Here is an 18,337-nt window from a genome sequence, read left to right on the forward strand (position 1 = left end):
CGGCAATTTTATTATTAATGTCCTTCGATTTCTTCTCAATCGATCTGTTGAAGTCCTCTCTGTTCTTCAACAGTCTGGTCCTTAGCTCTAGTAGGTCTTTCTTGGTTCACATTCTCTGTTTCATCTATAAGAGATGAATTCTGATAGCTCTCTGAATCCAGCAAGATCCTTATCTCTGAATCAGGAGAAATTGATATTGTGGTACATGACATGCGACCACAAAATGTGGTGAGCCTGTTGAGTTGTTTTGCCATGCTCTTCTTTTTCTGAAGGCAGGCAAGTTTCAACTTCTTCTTAATCATCATGGCTGCAACACAATTGCAAAGAAAGTAACAATAAATCAAATTTGTGTGTGTTATTCTCCTTATGATGTGTGGGTTTTATAGAGTTGTCTCACCAACCCCATTTGGACACTAGGTATCTTTTTGGATTTCCGTCGAAAACTAATATTTTCTTTGCTCGCAAATATTAACTTTTCAGATTCTTTGAGTAACTAATGTATCTGTCCTATAATATTGAACGGATACATCAATTATTCGATGAATCTAAAAAGATAATTTTTGTTTATAAATAACCCCGGATGAAGTATACTTTTTCCATATTTTATAATATCTATGTTGGCGTATTTACATTAAAAAATTAATTGAAAGTCGGGTGTCATTAATCAACACGCTTTTCTGTCAAAAATAAATAAATAAATTAAGACTCCTTAATGCATTTCCTTTATTACATATAATATAATATACTTAATACGAAAGTTTATATCGGGGTTGTTGAACCACGTTGAAACTTATCAAGGGACCGTTTGGAAAAAAAATAGCTTATAACTTTTGTCTTATAGCTTATAAGCTAAAAGACCTATCTCGTAATAGTCTTTTCACAAATAGGCTATAACTTATAGCTTGTCATATTTTTTTTTCCATTATTACCCTTATTATTTTATCGAAATTCCACTTCTATCTTTTACTATTTATTATATAATTTAAAATAAAACATATGTGGTGCTATGTTCCAACATTGTTCTTTGATAAAATATTACAACTTTTGTTGTATAATTCTTATGACATATATAGATATTGATATATCGTTACATTTTTTTTTGCAATAGTCAATATATGTATATATCCGTCCTTTTTACTAGGGATGTCAATGGGTAGGGTATGGGTAGAGTACTATAGTACTCATCCTCATACTCGCAGTTTGAAAAAAATACTCGTATTCATCCCCATACACGTGTGGGTAACAACCTTTGTCCCCGTCCCTATATCCTATGGGTACCTAAGTACCCATACCCGTTACCCGTATTTTTGCTAAAAATAAATCGATTGATTATAAAATATCATATTGTTTTAATATAATTAATTTTTTTTTAAAAGATTTTAATGTCGACTCATGAAAATTATAAACAAAAACTTTACAAATCTCATGTTAAAGTTCATTTTTTTGTTAACATATTCACACTGTGTTTGTATTATATTATAAATAAACATTTTTATTAAAAATGTGTAATAGTTTAATAGTTATTGTATTTTTTTAAATTGCTATACATATCTTATTTTATATATATATATATATATATATATATATATATATATATATATATATATATATATATATATATATATATATATATTATGTGGGTATGGGGCGGAGTGGGTACTAAGGTACCCGTACCCGCACCCATGCCCTTCATTTTTGCGGGTAATTATCCATACCCGTGTCCGTACCCAAAATACAAGTTTTTACCCTATCCGTTATGAGTAATTTTGCGGGTGCCCACTGGGTATGAGTCAAATTGTCATATCTACATTTTACGTTAGTAACGTTACACCACACACCAATTTTTAGTTTTTTAATAAATTATTTTAAAGATGAAATTAAAGATCATGAACCAACTCCAAAAAATCACTATAAATGGGTTAATTGTTGTGTTTGGTTGTACACTAATTCAGAATTGAAAAAATATATATTAATTGAAAAAAAATTAAATAATATTTTAGCATATAATTTATTTAATAATATTAATATATAAAAAAAATATATTACCCTAATAAATTTAAATTATTATCTTAAATATAAAGGGTCCGTTTGTTACAGATTAAAAAAATAGTGATTTTGATGTAAAATAATTTAGAGATTAGTTTCTAAAGATTTTTAGAAAAGTTAAATTTACTTTGTGTTTGTTTTTTTTGGTTACAAGAGAGAAAGAAAACAAAACAAACAAAGGGACTAGCCCCTAACAAACATCATGCCCCCAGCATCAGCAAGGAGTAATCTAGACATGTCAGAAGGTGGAGCTTCTAATATCACAAGAGAAGACTTCGATGAAGCTCCTAACTTGGCCAAGAAATCAACACATGCATTTCCCTCCCGAAGAGTGTGATCAATTGACACATTCCAATCCCTACCTATGAGTTGCCGAATTTTGTGAATCTCATTTGCATAAGTATGATACGGCGAAACACCATTCTTGATCAAACTGACAGCTTGCAAGGAGTCAGAGAAACAAACTAAATTTGTGTAACCATTATTCCAGCATAATTCCAGACCGTGCAGTACCGCCATGATCTCAGCATAAAGAATGCTCGGCATCGATGCAACACCATAAAAACCTCCAAGGAAAGCTCCCGCATTATTTTGTGTTTGTTTATGATAATAAAAATCATTTTTTTTAAATAAAATAATCTTTAGTTTATTTTGATACAACTTATAAAAGTGATTTTTTTAATTACAAGTAACTTTCTTCTTTTAACATTTTTTTCTATCTCCTCTAAAAAAAATCTATTATTTTATAAGCTACTCTTAGTAGCTTCTCATTTTTAGTTGTTTTCTGATTATTTTCAGCTTATGATTATTTTAAAAATCTGTAACAAACAGATGCAAAACAATTAAAAGTGATTTTTTTCTAAAATAAGCTATAACAAACGGCCTCAAAATTTATTTTTAATTAAAAAATATATTTTTATGTCATTTCGAGACAAAATGTATTTTAAACTGACAAAGTGAGCCAAAATGTCCTTTATGAAAATGTCAAAGTGAGGGATAAAGTAGTAACTTATCATAAGTTCCATTTTTTGGTGCATCGTTCTCCCTCCTCTTTTGCTACTGTATTCCACCCTCTCCTTCACGTTTTCTTGGTTTCTTTTTATCTACTGTTCCTCTAAATTCTCTGAATTGTCGTGTCGTGTGGCGTGTGATTAAAAAAAAATGGCCAATTTTGTTTTCTATTTTATGTTAACTGCAATGATTTTTCTTTTCCTCTTCATAAATTACTTTTCCAGATTCAATCTCCCAATAGGCATTTCCAAGAGAGTTCAAAGCTGTAGTCATAGTGATTCTTTATGGCTTCTCATAGTGTCAATTGTTGAAGGAATAAATACAACATGTGGGTCTAATGGATTTGTTTATTGTTGGTTGGAAAATATGTGATTGTGAATTTTTATTGCAAGATCGTGTGGGATTCCCCTTCCTTCTTTTCTTTTGGACGCAAATCGCGTTCCTCCTTATCCTCTACGGATTTGGCTTTGGCGCAGTAACTGCGTCACATTTATTGGTCTTAGCCGTCCGATTTCTTATTGTTGGCTGGGATGTAAAACATGTAATTTCAACCACAGACAATCCGGATCCTCTCCTTATATATATGGCAGTTTTATAGAAACGAAAAACACACTTAGCTCAATTTTATATGGCAATTTAAAACAACATATTTTACAGAACACTACTACAATCCATAAATTGGACAAACAAATGACTCTAACAAACGACAAAATTATACTCTCTAAATTTAGTATCGTCGCTAACTTATTCATGAATAAATGACCTAAATCTTCTCTACATAAATAGATAAGCAAAACAATTATCAAAACCGAGCAAGTTGGTGTTCTTGTCTTGAATATCTACATATACACAACAGCGTTGAAAACAAACACCCGGCAGGGTTTTGTCATACCTGTTCATTTCCCTTGAGAATATTGTACTTACAAAGAGGACAAGTTGCATTCATCTTTAGCCATTTTACTATGCATGAAGAATGGAAATGATGATTGCAGGGAAGAGTGTGAAGCTCTACTCCATCCTCGTATGTACAGAGACATATACAGCATTCCTGAAAAGCAAAACAGTAGATAATAATAAAAATGAACTCTATCGAAAATTGTAAGTTGGGTACTTTTCTCGATAAACTGGTATTCTTCCAAGAAGTATTTAGCAGAAACTTAACTTCAACCAATAACAAAATATTAAAAGACATATCTACTATTGGTTTCTTTGCTAATTCCTTTTTTCTTTTGCTACATGACTTTAACAAACATCAAAGTCTGCACTTCTTTCCTCCCATACTTTAGTACTAAAAGAAGTGGGTGACATAATATAAGTAACTAAAGTAGGACAAATACAAAAGAATTAACTTTTTGATAACTCCAATAAGAGATCAAGTTGAATGTTTCAGGGGCCATTATAGTTATTATAGAATAAAATGCTAATACATTTGTCTCATAATATTCCTACTGTTGTTTATTGTTTAACTCAAATTTCAACACCTATCAGTTATTTCACAAATTTCTAAAATATCAAGCTCTTCATAAGCTAGTTTCTAAATTTGATTCGTTAGTTTCCCCTTTGGATGACCAGATTCATATGCATGTAAACACAGAGAGCTAAAGTAACAATCCTCATGTGCAGTGACTAAAATGGAAAATTAGGGGGCATTGATTTCCATTTCTCAGAAGCGATAAATTATAAATATACAAGACTGAAATAAATTGTGTTTCAGGAAACCATACTGCGTCCTCAGGTAAAAGCACCCGCTCATTTGCCAAGTATGCACTGGTGGTTTCTATAGGAACCATTGATCCAGCTCCACCACTATCCTTCTCCTCATTGTTTAATAATCGAAATCTATATTTTGGAAGCATACTAAGATCTGCTTCTGACGCACCTTCCTATATTCTCTCAAAATGAAACAAATAGAACAATTAGAAGGTTCCCATGTTATTGTTCAGTCAGTTCAAAATGTTTTTTTATTCATACCTGTCCTGCAACGGCATAGAGAATAGCAATGATGCAGGGCAAACAACAACAGAGAGCAATGCCAATCAAGCATGCCAAAACAACACAGAAGATGGCAAAGAATACATCAAATGCCAGAAAGATAACAGCCAACCTGTAAAGATTCAAAAACAGATCATTCATTTCATTATATAAGCAAATTTTGTAAAATTTGTCATACAATCTATCAAATAGAAAAAATAAGAGTCATCGAATTGGTCCTTCAATAGTAGTTTTTTTTTGACGGACCTTCAATAGTAGTTAATGAAACCAACTTTGTTCTTACGAGTTTCGAGGACTGGTCGTGTTGTCACTCTAAGGACCATACTGATATGCAGTTATAAATGGATGACCAAAATTGGCCTTTGATCAAGAAATATTTTTTATTGAATTTTTTTTCCCTGGTACTTTTCAAAGCTACGAATTTGAAAAACCTTCTAGGTTCTGTTGTAGTAAGTGGTGGTTAATATTTAATTACGCGTTTCACTTGAAATACATGAATAAAGAATTTTTTTATATACACAATTCAATAGTTAAATTAAATGGAACTAGCCACTAGTTGCTAAGTGTGCTGGTATCCCATTATAAACAAAGGGTATTAAAGGAGACCCATTCTTTCTATTGCCCAAAAACAAACGAATGAAAAGGAGCATGTCATTCATACATCATAAATCCACCCACAAATCAAACAAATTTTTAGTTACAACTCGCGAAAACATACCTGCATAAATACTAGTGGGTGTACATTAGCAAATGTGTATAGGAGATGCTAATGCGTATAAACATTATTCTTACAATGTTAAAAATAAAAGCTTACCAGTACAAGCGTGGAGCATCTTGCAGAAGCATATCATCTGCAGAGACAATCCAGTAAAAGCCTAGCATCCACCAAAGGAATGAAACCCCAGTATTTATTGATTCACATCGCTTGGTAAATCTGTTTTACAGATAACCAAAATAAGCGTCTACAATTGATAATTACTTGATACAGTCCAAAGTAATAACGTGATAATAAGTCAAACTACATATATCTATGCATTAGCAGCAAGGTCACATAGAAGAGGAACAGAGGTTTTATTTTCTTTTTCTGAAGTATACCGTAATCCTGTTCGGTGGAAATTGGATAGCGTGAGGTATGGCATCTGTGCTAACAGTGCAAGTGGAAGGATGCCATAGATATTAGATACTAAAGTAAAATCTTAATGAAACTATAAAGCAGGAAAAGTTCCAATGGTCGTTTTCAATAGCCCCCTACCGTAGCTGCGAAAACACTAGAAGTAACTTTCGTGTACATCATGGTCATCATGGTGCAATCTTAATCAGTGACGGAGCTACTCAATGACGGGTCTTGGCTCCCCCAATTATTTTTTCTTTTTTAAATTAGGTATATACATATCATGTTTGGCATTCATTTATTGTAGTGCAGGAGACGCAGTGCCGGCAGTGGCAAAGTGTGGGTAATTTTGCAACTGCTAGGTCTTGGTATCGATTCCAGAGGGATTCATTTTTTGCATTTCCACATTGAATAATTGCAAAAAAAAAAACGTTGATAAAGTGTCATCTCGGTGTCAAAGTCAAACTCAGTTCTTTATATAAAAAATTGACGTAATAGTGTTTAAATTCAAGCACATGACAGAGGGAAACCGTCTTGAACACTCAATAATCCAAAAATGCCCTTAAACAAACATTCTAGAGGATTTCAACTTCAGGACCAACAATGGTTTCAAAATGAACGATGCTCACTGTTTGGAGTCAACACCATATATTATACGCAGCAGTCACACTAATTGTTTTCTGGTCACCACCTTGGGCTTCCTTCCTCCCCTTTTCGCTCACCATTCCTTGCATGTTACCCACTCTAGTCTCCTTCTTCTATCTCTTATGTTCACTTTATATCTTGTGTTTTTCTTTCACTGTCCGGCTTTCTTACACAATAATGCTTTCACTCCTAGGTTATACAAAATCTAAAATAAAGACTCCAAATCCATCGAAAAATCTAAAATAATATTCTTGCAACAACTAAGAGTTTGTTTGGTCTTGCATCACATTACGTGACTATCACGTCCCAATATGGTTTTGGCGGCATATCTAAGAAGCTAAACATTCGCGCCTCTACGTCATCGTGCCGCTACATCCAACCCAACACAGTAAAAAACACATACTTAATCCAAATAAATATGACATCAATTTCTTCAATATTCCACAACATAAATAAAAAGTCAAACAAATCACTCTCATGTAATCTTATGTTGTTAAATTGCAAGCAACATAAATATTCATTGAACAGTGAACACTGTACATAACAGAAAATCACAATATCTTCAGTTCTGTTTAATTTGATTCTTTTTTAACAGTAAAAGCAAAATAAACTACTGTACTTAAATAATGTAGAATTAATATCTTAAATTAACAAAATTAAATTAAATTTAAGCTCATGCATAAACCCTAACATGCAAAAAAAAAATTGAGCTACAAATAGTAAAAAAGTCAAAAATCTAAAAAATCGAATATAATTCACCTGGACTGAGACGAGTTCACGTCGCTGTCATCACTGTCGTATCCATCAGAACTCAATTCAGGATCACTACCTCTCTGCCGCCGCCGTGAATCCCTCCGACTACGACGGTGATACTCAAGCCACACCAGAACAACGTGAACTAAACACTGAAGCGCGTAACCGATGATCCAAACACGGATCGGCGTGTTTGGATGCTCATCAACGGTGCAAAATAGCATCACCGCCGATACAACAACGAAAGCCATATTCCATGACATGTCAAGCGCGACAACCGGCTTCGAGTATCCCCAGTCAGCACGACGCTCTTCAAGCTCACGCGCCGCTGTCTCTCGTACGAGCACCGACGGTCCTCTACGCCCGGCGGCGCGTCCGAGTAAGAGCGCGAGGGAAGTACCGCGGTTGTCATGACGTGAACGGAGGAGCGGCGCTTGTGAGTCTTGTGTTTCAGTTTCGATTGTTGTTCGTGAAGAAGACATCGTTGAGAGTTAGAATAACAAAACGCGCGTTTGCATAATTGAAAAGCGAAAAGAGAGTAATAGGAATATTAATAAACGGAAAAGAGAGGAAGTGTTTGGAAGAAGAATAAAGTGATTTTTATGAATTGCGCGCGTTTTTGTGAGTTGTAGTGAAGGAGTGAAAGAAAAGAAGAGAATGAAATAAGTGATTATTTAAGAAGGAAGAGATGGTGTGTGGAGCGTTGAAAGGTGGATTGGAAGGGTAAAAACTGGTTGTTGAATTGCTGCATAGGTGATGATAGTGATAGATCTGTTACTAGCGTGTTCATTAATTCAATCCAACAAAACAAAACATAGCAACCGATAAAGAAAAATTTTGATTATCCAATTATTATATTATAATATTTTTATAAATAAAAAATAATAATTGTGATAATTATAATCACATATATTTAAATAATAGATATTATTTTAAAATATGATTATATTTAATATTAGGATATGGGTAAAAAAAAAAGTTGTTTAGAAATATTAGATTTTTTATTAATTTATATCGTAGTTTGTTCATATTTCAATGTAATAGATCTCTTATAATATTTCATAAGTTTGAAAGGATGTATCATTTTTTATTTTATTAGTATAATCATATAAGATTTTAGTTTTCTTTATATGAGTTGCAATTTTATAGTCAAATGTCACTTTGTTTTTTTATTTTTGATGTATCCCTTATTTTATTATTTTCAATAAGAGTTGGAGGCATACCTAATTATACTTGTAGACAATATTGCTCATGAGAAATGTTAAAATAAGTTTTGATTATAGAATATGATTCATATATGGTGGCTTTGACTATTTGTTCCACGTGATCTCATTTTTTGAAAATTATGTCTAAAACAGCGTATTTGCTTACTACGTTCTATGCAATTTAAGGTTCCAAATAGCTTATCTACTTACTCATCTCTCGTTCTCTTGGAGTTTATTCTCATTTATTCACTTGTTGAAATTTTATTCCAACTTTATTAGTCCCAATTTTTAAGTCTATTGTTTGGTTCACATTTTTTTTTGCTTGGTCCTTTTGTTTTTGATTTGTTTTTCTTTTTCTTGGTGAGGTTTGTGTCTCTTCAAAATTATTGTTAGTTTTTGTCCCTCTTATTTAATATTTTCTTGAACATTTATTTTATTTTTCTTATTATATTATATAAACTTGAATATTTGTTGTTGTCAATATATAACTTTGGACGAAGATTTTATATATTTGAATTTAGGTTTAGTTATTTGGTTAAGGTAAAGAAAGTCTTATAGATGAATTTAAGATTTAACATGTGTCATTTTCTTATTTGCTTAAAAAAAATGTCATCTTATTCTTATAAATATTCCACTATTTTATTTTCAGCCGTAACGTAAACATCCTTTTAGAATATGTAATTAATTTATCCAAAAAGTTATATTATTACGTAAATTAAATTAATAATTTTTGAATTATTGGTGAATTTTAGTTGTGTGTAAATATGTTTAAATATATGTGTGATTATATTTTCTAAATATATGTAAATATATTTTAACATCTACGATTTTAATAATTTCTAAAATTTATTTTGACAAATGAGCATCAACAATTTTTATTTAATAATTTTTGTCTTTTTTTAATTTAATTTAGAAAGTTTTTAGTACAATTCTAAGTGGGAGGAAAAAGTATTTAGCACAATTTCTAAACTAACATGTTTTTAGCACAATTCTTTTCATCGATTCATTTTATGGTTGTAAGAATAAGATGTCATGCGTAGATTAAAATAGGACCATCTATTAAAATTCATATATATTCATATTGAACCATTCAGATTTAGGCAAGTGTTATACGATAAATGCATGAAGATTATATATTTGGACAACCTCTAAGTCAAGTTGAATCAATATACTTCTTGCATGTATTACAATTATAAGAACCACATGACTTGAGTATCAACTACAAAAAAAAAAAACTTATTTTAATTTCTACTTTGTTATTGTTTCTATATTTCTCTTGATTGAGATCAAGTAGATTACCTACACATTGTAGACAATATAGTATTTAAAAATGAGACACATATTTATATTTCTAAATTATTTGGATTGTCTTCTTTTAATTGAATGCCTCCAACATCAATATACCCTCGATCTATATAAATTTTAAGGGACTTCAAAATCAATAAATAGAAGTCTCTTTTATCCTCTTCAACTTATTCACATGAAAAAAATTAATTATATTCCCATTAATCAATAATTTTTTATACAAATCTTTTACCTTATATAAAATAATAAATGAAAAAAAAAAAAACAAATAAGCTAAAACATTAGACTAATAAAATAATAAATGAAAAAAGAAAGTTGTCCAATTACAAACATTATATCAGTTAAAAAAAATTATGGTTTACAAACTGCCATCAGAGTTAAATACACATCCTCACATGAGGTGCCATTTCATAGGTTTACAAACATTCATAGGATGCAACGTAAGCAAAAATAGAAGTATGTTTTATCCTGTTCTCCTCCTTCACATGAAAAAATAGTCATATTCATATTAATCGATTCAACTCAAAGTTTAATTAATCATCGAACAAAACACCGGTTGATATTTAAAAAAATATCCAACCTAAAAAAGAAATATAAAAAATGATTTGAGATGTTCTAAACTCAGAGTAATAAAAAAATTCCAATTTACAAACATATTAATAGGCAACTATCACATATATGTATATCAATTTCTTAATCAATCAAATGTAGACATACCTGATACTCTAAGAGGTTAGACACCATCACCTACCAAGGACACAACCAATATACTTATGATGTAACTATATATATGCACACAATAGCTTTTAAATCAATTCAAGACACTATAATGTGTAACTTTAACATATGGAAGGTGAAGAAGCATAACTTTTTCTCATGGAGATGTTAGACAAAGAAACCATAGAGTTTTTGCTATGAGATAGATAAATTAAAATTTTGTTAAAACATAGAAGGTAGATGATAAGTGCCAAAAAGTAGTTAAATATCTTACTCAATTAAGGCAATTATCGACTGATTTTCAAAGATATTTATAATTAAAACCCCAAAACTTTGTACATTTTAACTAAAGATATTTTTATATCCTAATCCTAGCTTTTTAAGCTTTCATGATTAAAAGAGGAGCAAAATTTAATTCTTTTTCCAAGAGGCCGGTGGCTGAGCTACCAGGTGATGGCTGAGCGACCAATTTAAAAGAAATCTTGGGAAACAAGCAAAGAATTCCACACGTGTCAAAAAACCTCTTCACCAAGCCAAGTTGGTGGCTGAGCGACCAGGTGGTGGCTGAGCGACCAAATTGAAGGAAATCTTGGGCATCAAGCTTCAACTTTTGTACGTGTCAAGAAAGCCCCTTCACCAAGGCAAGTTGATGGCTGAGCGACCAGGTGGTGGCTGAGCGACCACTTGATGCCTATAAATAGCAATTCACTCTCATTACAAAAGGGACACGAAGAGAATTCGGAGAGTTCAAAGACAGAGCAATTAAATTAGAATTAAGCTTAGGTCATAGGCAAGAGAAGGTGGATCCATCCAACTTGAGAGATCAAGGGATTGATGTGCACTCTTTGTTCCTCTTTCCACATTTGTAAGTTTACCACCATGACAATGAGTGGCTAAATCTTTTGTTGTTGGGATTAGGTGTAGCTCATTCATAAATATGTACAACTCTTAATCATGTTATATATGTTTTAATTTATCATCAACTTAGTGTTATCTTTGATTTGCATGTTTATCTTTAAGATTTGAATTGTTATAGACATATTTCACTTTGAATCAAATGGAAAAGATAATCACTTATTAAAAATCCTAAAACTCTAGACATAGATTTAGGTTTTTAATATTCACTTTTGTATTGAAACTTAATGCTGTTGTGTTATTCAAATGTTTCGAGACATCGGAGTTTAAATAATACAATTTAGCCGTTATATTAATTATTCAATCGAGACATCGAGGATTAATAAGTATAACGTGATTCTTGTCGTTATCTGGACACAGAAACATCCGTGAGCAATACGTGATATGTTGATGATTAGTTAAAATATATATGAATGTTTTAGAAACGTACATATAAGTGAAAGAGTGAAGTCTAATCCCGACAACCTTTTCTCTCTGAATCTTTAATCACATTTTTATTTGCATTTATATGCTTTTGCAAGTTTTTACAACAAAACAAACTTTAAATACTTCACTTAAAATTATGGTAATTGTTGAACGGTTTTTAATATCACACTAGTCCCTGTGGAGACGATAATTCTAAAACTTACTTTTGTACTCTCAACAAAATGGCGCCGTTGCCGGGGACTGGCGTTTAGATATTGGAGCATTTCAACAATTTGTATTCTTTTAAGTATTTGTACATATTTGTTTATATTGTATAGTTTTTGCTTGCACTAATCCTTCTTTGCTAGACAAAGAAAGTTGTTTTTCTTGTTTGTTGAATCCTTTTTTCAGATTCCCCATTAAAAGTTAAATCATGACTGATCGTGGTTATTACAACTTCTATACTCCGGGTGAGTATGAATCATATCAACAGTTTCCTCCTTATAATTATGGGCAAACTTCAGAGGCTAGATTGGAGGAGACCATGATTAAATTCATGGAAATGCAGCAGCAACAAAACCAACAGTGGCAACAATATCTGAAAAACAGTCTTGCACGGGCCAAAAATTTGGAAAATCAGCTTGTTCAGTTGGCTAAACAGTTAGCCAATAACAATAACCAAGGAGGAACATTTCAAACCAACACACAAACCACTCCTGACGAGAAAGATAATATTCTAAATGAGGAAAGAATGTTCGAAGGATGTGGTGTAAAGAAAATAGTGAAAGAAATAGATACACCGCATGAAGTTGAACTTCCTCAAGAATTGCCATGTACGGAGGAAGCTAACACTGTTGATAAGGAACAAGTGATGATGGTTGCGGAGGAAAATAAAGGATTATTTAGCAAGGAAGAATCATGTGAACAAAAGAAGGAGATGAAAAACAAGGCGGAGATTGACTGGGTCATAGACGAAATATGTGCATTGTTCAATATGAAGCAATTGGGGAGGATATGGACTCCGCAATATCTATATCTCAAGTTCATGGAGTTCCTCCCTAACCGAAGGAAAAAGACGGATAATGTGCTTTCCGTCTCATTTTGGCCACCCTAACCAAAAAGGCGTCAAGCTAATGACGTAAAAGAAGCGCTTGTTGGGAGGCAACCCAATTTTCTTTCCTTTACTTTTATTTAAAGCATTTTTAGTTTCTTATATGTTATAAAAGTTTTTGAACATGTTGTCCAATCACTTTTGAAAACAAAGTCTTTGAATTGGTGTGAATTTCATTTGAAATTCTGTTTTCTGCTATAGTCGCTGAGCGAGACCCTTGCTCGCTAAGCGAGCTTATCAAAGCTTTTGGAAATTCTGACAAAAGCCTAGGGTTGTATGTTTTACCTTGTTGTAAATGCAGGCATAACTTCATTTTCTTGGCCTGAGGACAGTCCACACTTGTTGAAGAGGGAGAATAGCAGAAGCCGAGGATTAAAGCACGCCATATACAGTGACATTTTATTGTTTCAGTCATTAAATTCATGTTTTATGTTTATTGCAAATGTTGACTGAAATTTTTGTAAACATACATGGTTTAAACTTTTGTGATTGTTACATGTGCATATGAATTGAAAAGTTTAAGTGTGTGATTGATCAAATTCAAATGCATGGTTAAAATGACTTTTCTTTTAAATTGCATTGCTTGAGGTCAAATCTTTGTGATTATCTTTGAATGTTAGGATGAATTTGAACTAAGTAGCTTTATTCAAATTTGATTTCATCCATTCCTCCTTAACATGATTGATTGATTATGAATCACATAGACCTAGCCGGGTGAGATTGTGTGAACCTTCCATTGTATATATATTTGAGAGCCGGCAATTGTGTTTAACTCTGTTGATTTTAACTGAATCTTGCTATTACTTGATGTGTTTGAAGTCATGGAAATGATCAAGGCCATGTTTCTTTTTGAGTGGTAACTACTTAAGCCAAAATAACCTACCTTGTGAGTTAGTGTGATCCTTTGCTACCCCCCTTGAGCCAAAAAAAAAAAAAATTGGAATTTTGTTTGATTTTGAACCCTTTAACCACAATAAAGAAAAACAATGACTTAACCCTTGTCTTAGGATGATTGAGCATTGAATTTAAGTATAATTGAAAACAAGTTGGGGAGAAAGAGGTTATTTGTTTGTTTGAAAAAAAAAAAAAAAAAAAAAAAGAAAAAAAGAAAGAAGTAGTTGAAAATGGTGATTGTGAAAAAGAAAAAGAATTTTGAAAAAGATGTTACAATCAAAAGAAGTCATTCAAATTGAAAAGAAAAAAAAAAGAAAAAAAGAAAAAAAAAAGATTGTGGCATACAAAAAGAATTACCAAAAGAAAGAATGAGGAATGTGAAAGAGGATGAATAGCTTATGTGATGAAATTCTCAAGAATTATGCTCTCTTATCCTTAAGGCATTTTGAATCCAAAGAAAAACAAAGATTTCTTGTAGCCTAGCCCCATTACAAGCTTAAGAAAGACCTTAGTGATCCATGATTGATAACATGTCTTGTGATTATGTTGAGATGTATGTTTGAATTGATTTGTTGTGAACACATTGCTTGGATTGAGAGAAACACTACACCCTTGAGTTGAAACACTTGTGAGAATTGTGATTCTAGTTGATTGTCTTGTTGATTTGGAAAGTTTGAAATCTTACTTGAATTTTGAAACTATTTCACATTCATGCTTTGATTCTTTGATGATTATGAAGGTTTGATTTTGAACTTGCAATAAATTGAATCATGCAAACTTGAAATGATTTAAAACCAAAGTTTTTTGATTGCAAAGCTTGAATGAATTATGCACTAATGAGGTTTGAACCATATTTTGAGAGTTTATTTTGGACTTTTGTTTGAGGACAAACAAAGTTCTAAGTTGGGGAGAGTTGATAAGTGCCAAAAAGTAGTTAAATATCTTACTCAATTAAGGCAATTATCGACTGATTTTCAAAGATATTTATAATTAAAACCCCAAAACTTTGTACATTTTAACTAAAGATATTTTTATATCCTAATCCTAGCTTTTTAAGCTTTCATGATTAAAAGAGGAGCAAAATTTAATTCTTTTTCCAAGAGGCCGGTGGCTGAGCTACCAGGTGATGGCTGAGCGACCAATTTAAAAGAAATCTTGGGAAACAAGCAAAGAATTCCACACGTGTCAAAAAACCTCTTCACCAAGCCAAGTTGGTGGCTGAGCGACCAGGTGGTGGCTGAGCGACCAAATTGAAGGAAATCTTGGGCATCAAGCTTCAACTTTTGTACGTGTCAAGAAAGCCCCTTCACCAAGGCAAGTTGATGGCTGAGCGACCAGGTGGTGGCTGAGCGACCACTTGATGCCTATAAATAGCAATTCACTCTCATTACAAAAGGGACACGAAGAGAATTCGGAGAGTTCAAAGACAGAGCAATTAAATTAGAATTAAGCTTAGGTCATAGGCAAGAGAAGGTGGATCCATCCAACTTGAGAGATCAAGGGATTGATGTGCACTCTTTGTTCCTCTTTCCACATTTGTAAGTTTACCACCATGACAATGAGTGGCTAAATCTTTTGTTGTTGGGATTAGGTGTAGCTCATTCATAAATATGTACAACTCTTAATCATGTTATATATGTTTTAATTTATCATCAACTTAGTGTTATCTTTGATTTGCATGTTTATCTTTAAGATTTGAATTGTTATAGACATATTTCACTTTGAATCAAATGGAAAAGATAATCACTTATTAAAAATCCTAAAACTCTAGACATAGATTTAGGTTTTTAATATTCACTTTTGTATTGAAACTTAATGCTGTTGTGTTATTCAAATGTTTCGAGACATCGGAGTTTAAATAATACAATTTAGCCGTTATATTAATTATTCAATCGAGACATCGAGGATTAATAAGTATAACGTGATTCTTGTCGTTATCTGGACACAGAAACATCCGTGAGCAATACGTGATATGTTGATGATTAGTTAAAATATATATGAATGTTTTAGAAACGTACATATAAGTGAAAGAGTGAAGTCTAATCCCGACAACCTTTTCTCTCTGAATCTTTAATCACATTTTTATTTGCATTTATATGCTTTTGCAAGTTTTTACAACAAAACAAACTTTAAATACTTCACTTAAAATTATGGTAATTGTTGAACGGTTTTTAATATCACACTAGTCCCTGTGGAGACGATAATTCTAAAACTTACTTTTGTACTCTCAACAGTAGACTTCCTGATATGGTGGTGGTGATAATTAGCTTTTGGGTTAACTTTATATAGAACTTGTGTTTGATAATTAGCTAAATTAACATATTCAATATTAGTGTCTCCAAGAATTCTTTGTTTTCAATTGCATTAATAGGGAATTGTAACATACAATATATATTTTAATAATATATTGCAATGCAATTAAAACAATAACATGATGCACCATTCCACCTTTCATTGCTTGCAATTCATTTTTGTCTCAATTCAACAACAATAAATTGTGTTAGTTTTTTTTTAATATATTATTATTATTTATTATTTATTATTAGAGTAACTCTATTATATGAAAAAATATGAAAAGGTTTTAATAGAGATTGTAAACTTTTCTTATAGAGTGTCACATCATCACAATGCTTGCTTGTGAACAACTCAATCTTCCTTTTAAAGGATTGTTTGATAAATTTATTTGTCATAGTTAAAGAATAAGAGTTAAGGAATACGAAAGAATGGTAGTTTAAAAGTTGGTGTGACAAAGTTAATTTTTTTTTAAATAATAGCACAATAGTAATTAATTAATAAACAATATAACTAAAATATTTTTTTTCATAAAATTTATTTATTTATTTTGTCAAGCATGGAATTTTTTTGAGGAGTAATTTTTTTATTTGGTTTATTTATTTAAAGTAAAATTTTACAAATTGCAAATCATATTTACGCATGCATGATTTATATTTTATGTTTGGTAGTGTAAAATATGAAAGAGCATATATCTATTCATTGTTCTTTTGTAATTTGATCTTTTTTTTCTTTTTTTTCTTTCATTATTATTGGGAATCAATATACTTCTTGCATGTATTACAATTATAAGAACCACATGACTTGAGTATCAACTACAAAAAAAAAAACTTATTTTAATTTCTACTTTGTTATTGTTTCTATATTTCTCTTGATTGAGATCAAGTAGATTACCTACACATTGTAGACAATATAGTATTTAAAAATGAGACACATATTTATATTTCTAAATTATTTGGATTGTCTTCTTTTAATTGAATGCCTCCAACATCAATATACCCTCGATCTATATAAATTTTAAGGGACTTCAAAATCAATAAATAGAAGTCTCTTTTATCCTCTTCAACTTATTCACATGAAAAAAATTAATTATATTCCCATTAATCAATAATTTTTTATACAAATCTTTTACCTTATATAAAATAATAAATGAAAAAAAAAAAAGAAACAAATAAGCTAAAACATTAGACTAATAAAATAATAAATGAAAAAAGAAAGTTGTCTAATTACAAACATTATATCAGTTAAAAAAAATTATGGTTTACAAACTGCCATCAGAGTTAAATACACATCCTCACATGAGGTGCCATTTCATAGGTTTACAAACATTCATAGGATGCAACGTAAGCAAAAATAGAAGTATGTTTTATCCTGTTCTCCTCCTTCACATGAAAAAATAGTCATATTCATATTAATCGATTCAACTCAAAGTTTAATTAATCATCGAACAAAACACCGGTTGATATTTAAAAAAATATCCAACCTAAAAGAGAAATATAAAAAATGATTAGAGATGTTCTAAACTCAGAGTAATAGAAAAATTCCAATTTACAAACATATTAATAGGCAACTATCACATATATGTATATCAATTTCTTAATCAATCAAATGTAGACATACCTGATACTCTAAGAGGTTAGACACCATCACCTACCAAGGACAAAACCAATATACTTATGATGTAACTATATATATGCACACAATAGCTTTTAAATCAATTCAAGACACTATAATATGTAACTTTAACATATGGAAGGTGAAGAAGCATAACTTTTTCTCATGGAGATGTTAGACAAAGAAACCATAGAGTTTTTGCTATGAGATAGATAAATTAAAATTTTGTTAAAACATAGAAGGTAAACTTCCTGATATGGTGGTGGTGATAATTAGCTTTTGGGTTAACTTTATATAGAGCTTGTGTTTGATAATTAGCTA

General features: G+C 31.2%; 2 protein-coding genes across 2 annotated transcripts; one reads left to right on the forward strand and one right to left on the reverse strand.

Moving 5' to 3' along the window:
- Positions 1-3,652: 3,652 nt before the first annotated feature.
- LOC123922719 (E3 ubiquitin protein ligase RIE1) lies at positions 3,653-8,379 on the reverse strand. Its single transcript, XM_045975417.1, has 5 exons — positions 7,565-8,379; positions 5,864-5,983; positions 5,029-5,161; positions 4,782-4,940; positions 3,653-4,105 (listed from the first exon to the last, which is right to left on the reverse strand). Exons 1-5 carry the CDS (start codon positions 8,038-8,040, stop codon positions 3,944-3,946), a joined length of 1,050 nt encoding a protein of 349 aa, XP_045831373.1. The 5' UTR covers positions 8,041-8,379; the 3' UTR covers positions 3,653-3,943.
- A 3,152-nt stretch (positions 8,380-11,531) lies between these two features.
- Positions 11,532-14,126, forward strand: LOC123883900. Its single transcript, XM_045932857.1, has one exon. The coding sequence runs from the start codon at positions 12,539-12,541 to the stop codon at positions 13,217-13,219; it is 681 nt and encodes a 226-aa protein (XP_045788813.1). The 5' UTR covers positions 11,532-12,538; the 3' UTR covers positions 13,220-14,126.
- The last annotated feature ends 4,211 nt before the right edge of the window (positions 14,127-18,337 follow it).

The sequence above is a fragment of the Trifolium pratense genome, linkage group LG1 (assembly GCF_020283565.1).
Source record: "Trifolium pratense cultivar HEN17-A07 linkage group LG1, ARS_RC_1.1, whole genome shotgun sequence".
Lineage (NCBI taxonomy): Eukaryota > Viridiplantae > Streptophyta > Magnoliopsida > Fabales > Fabaceae > Trifolium > Trifolium pratense.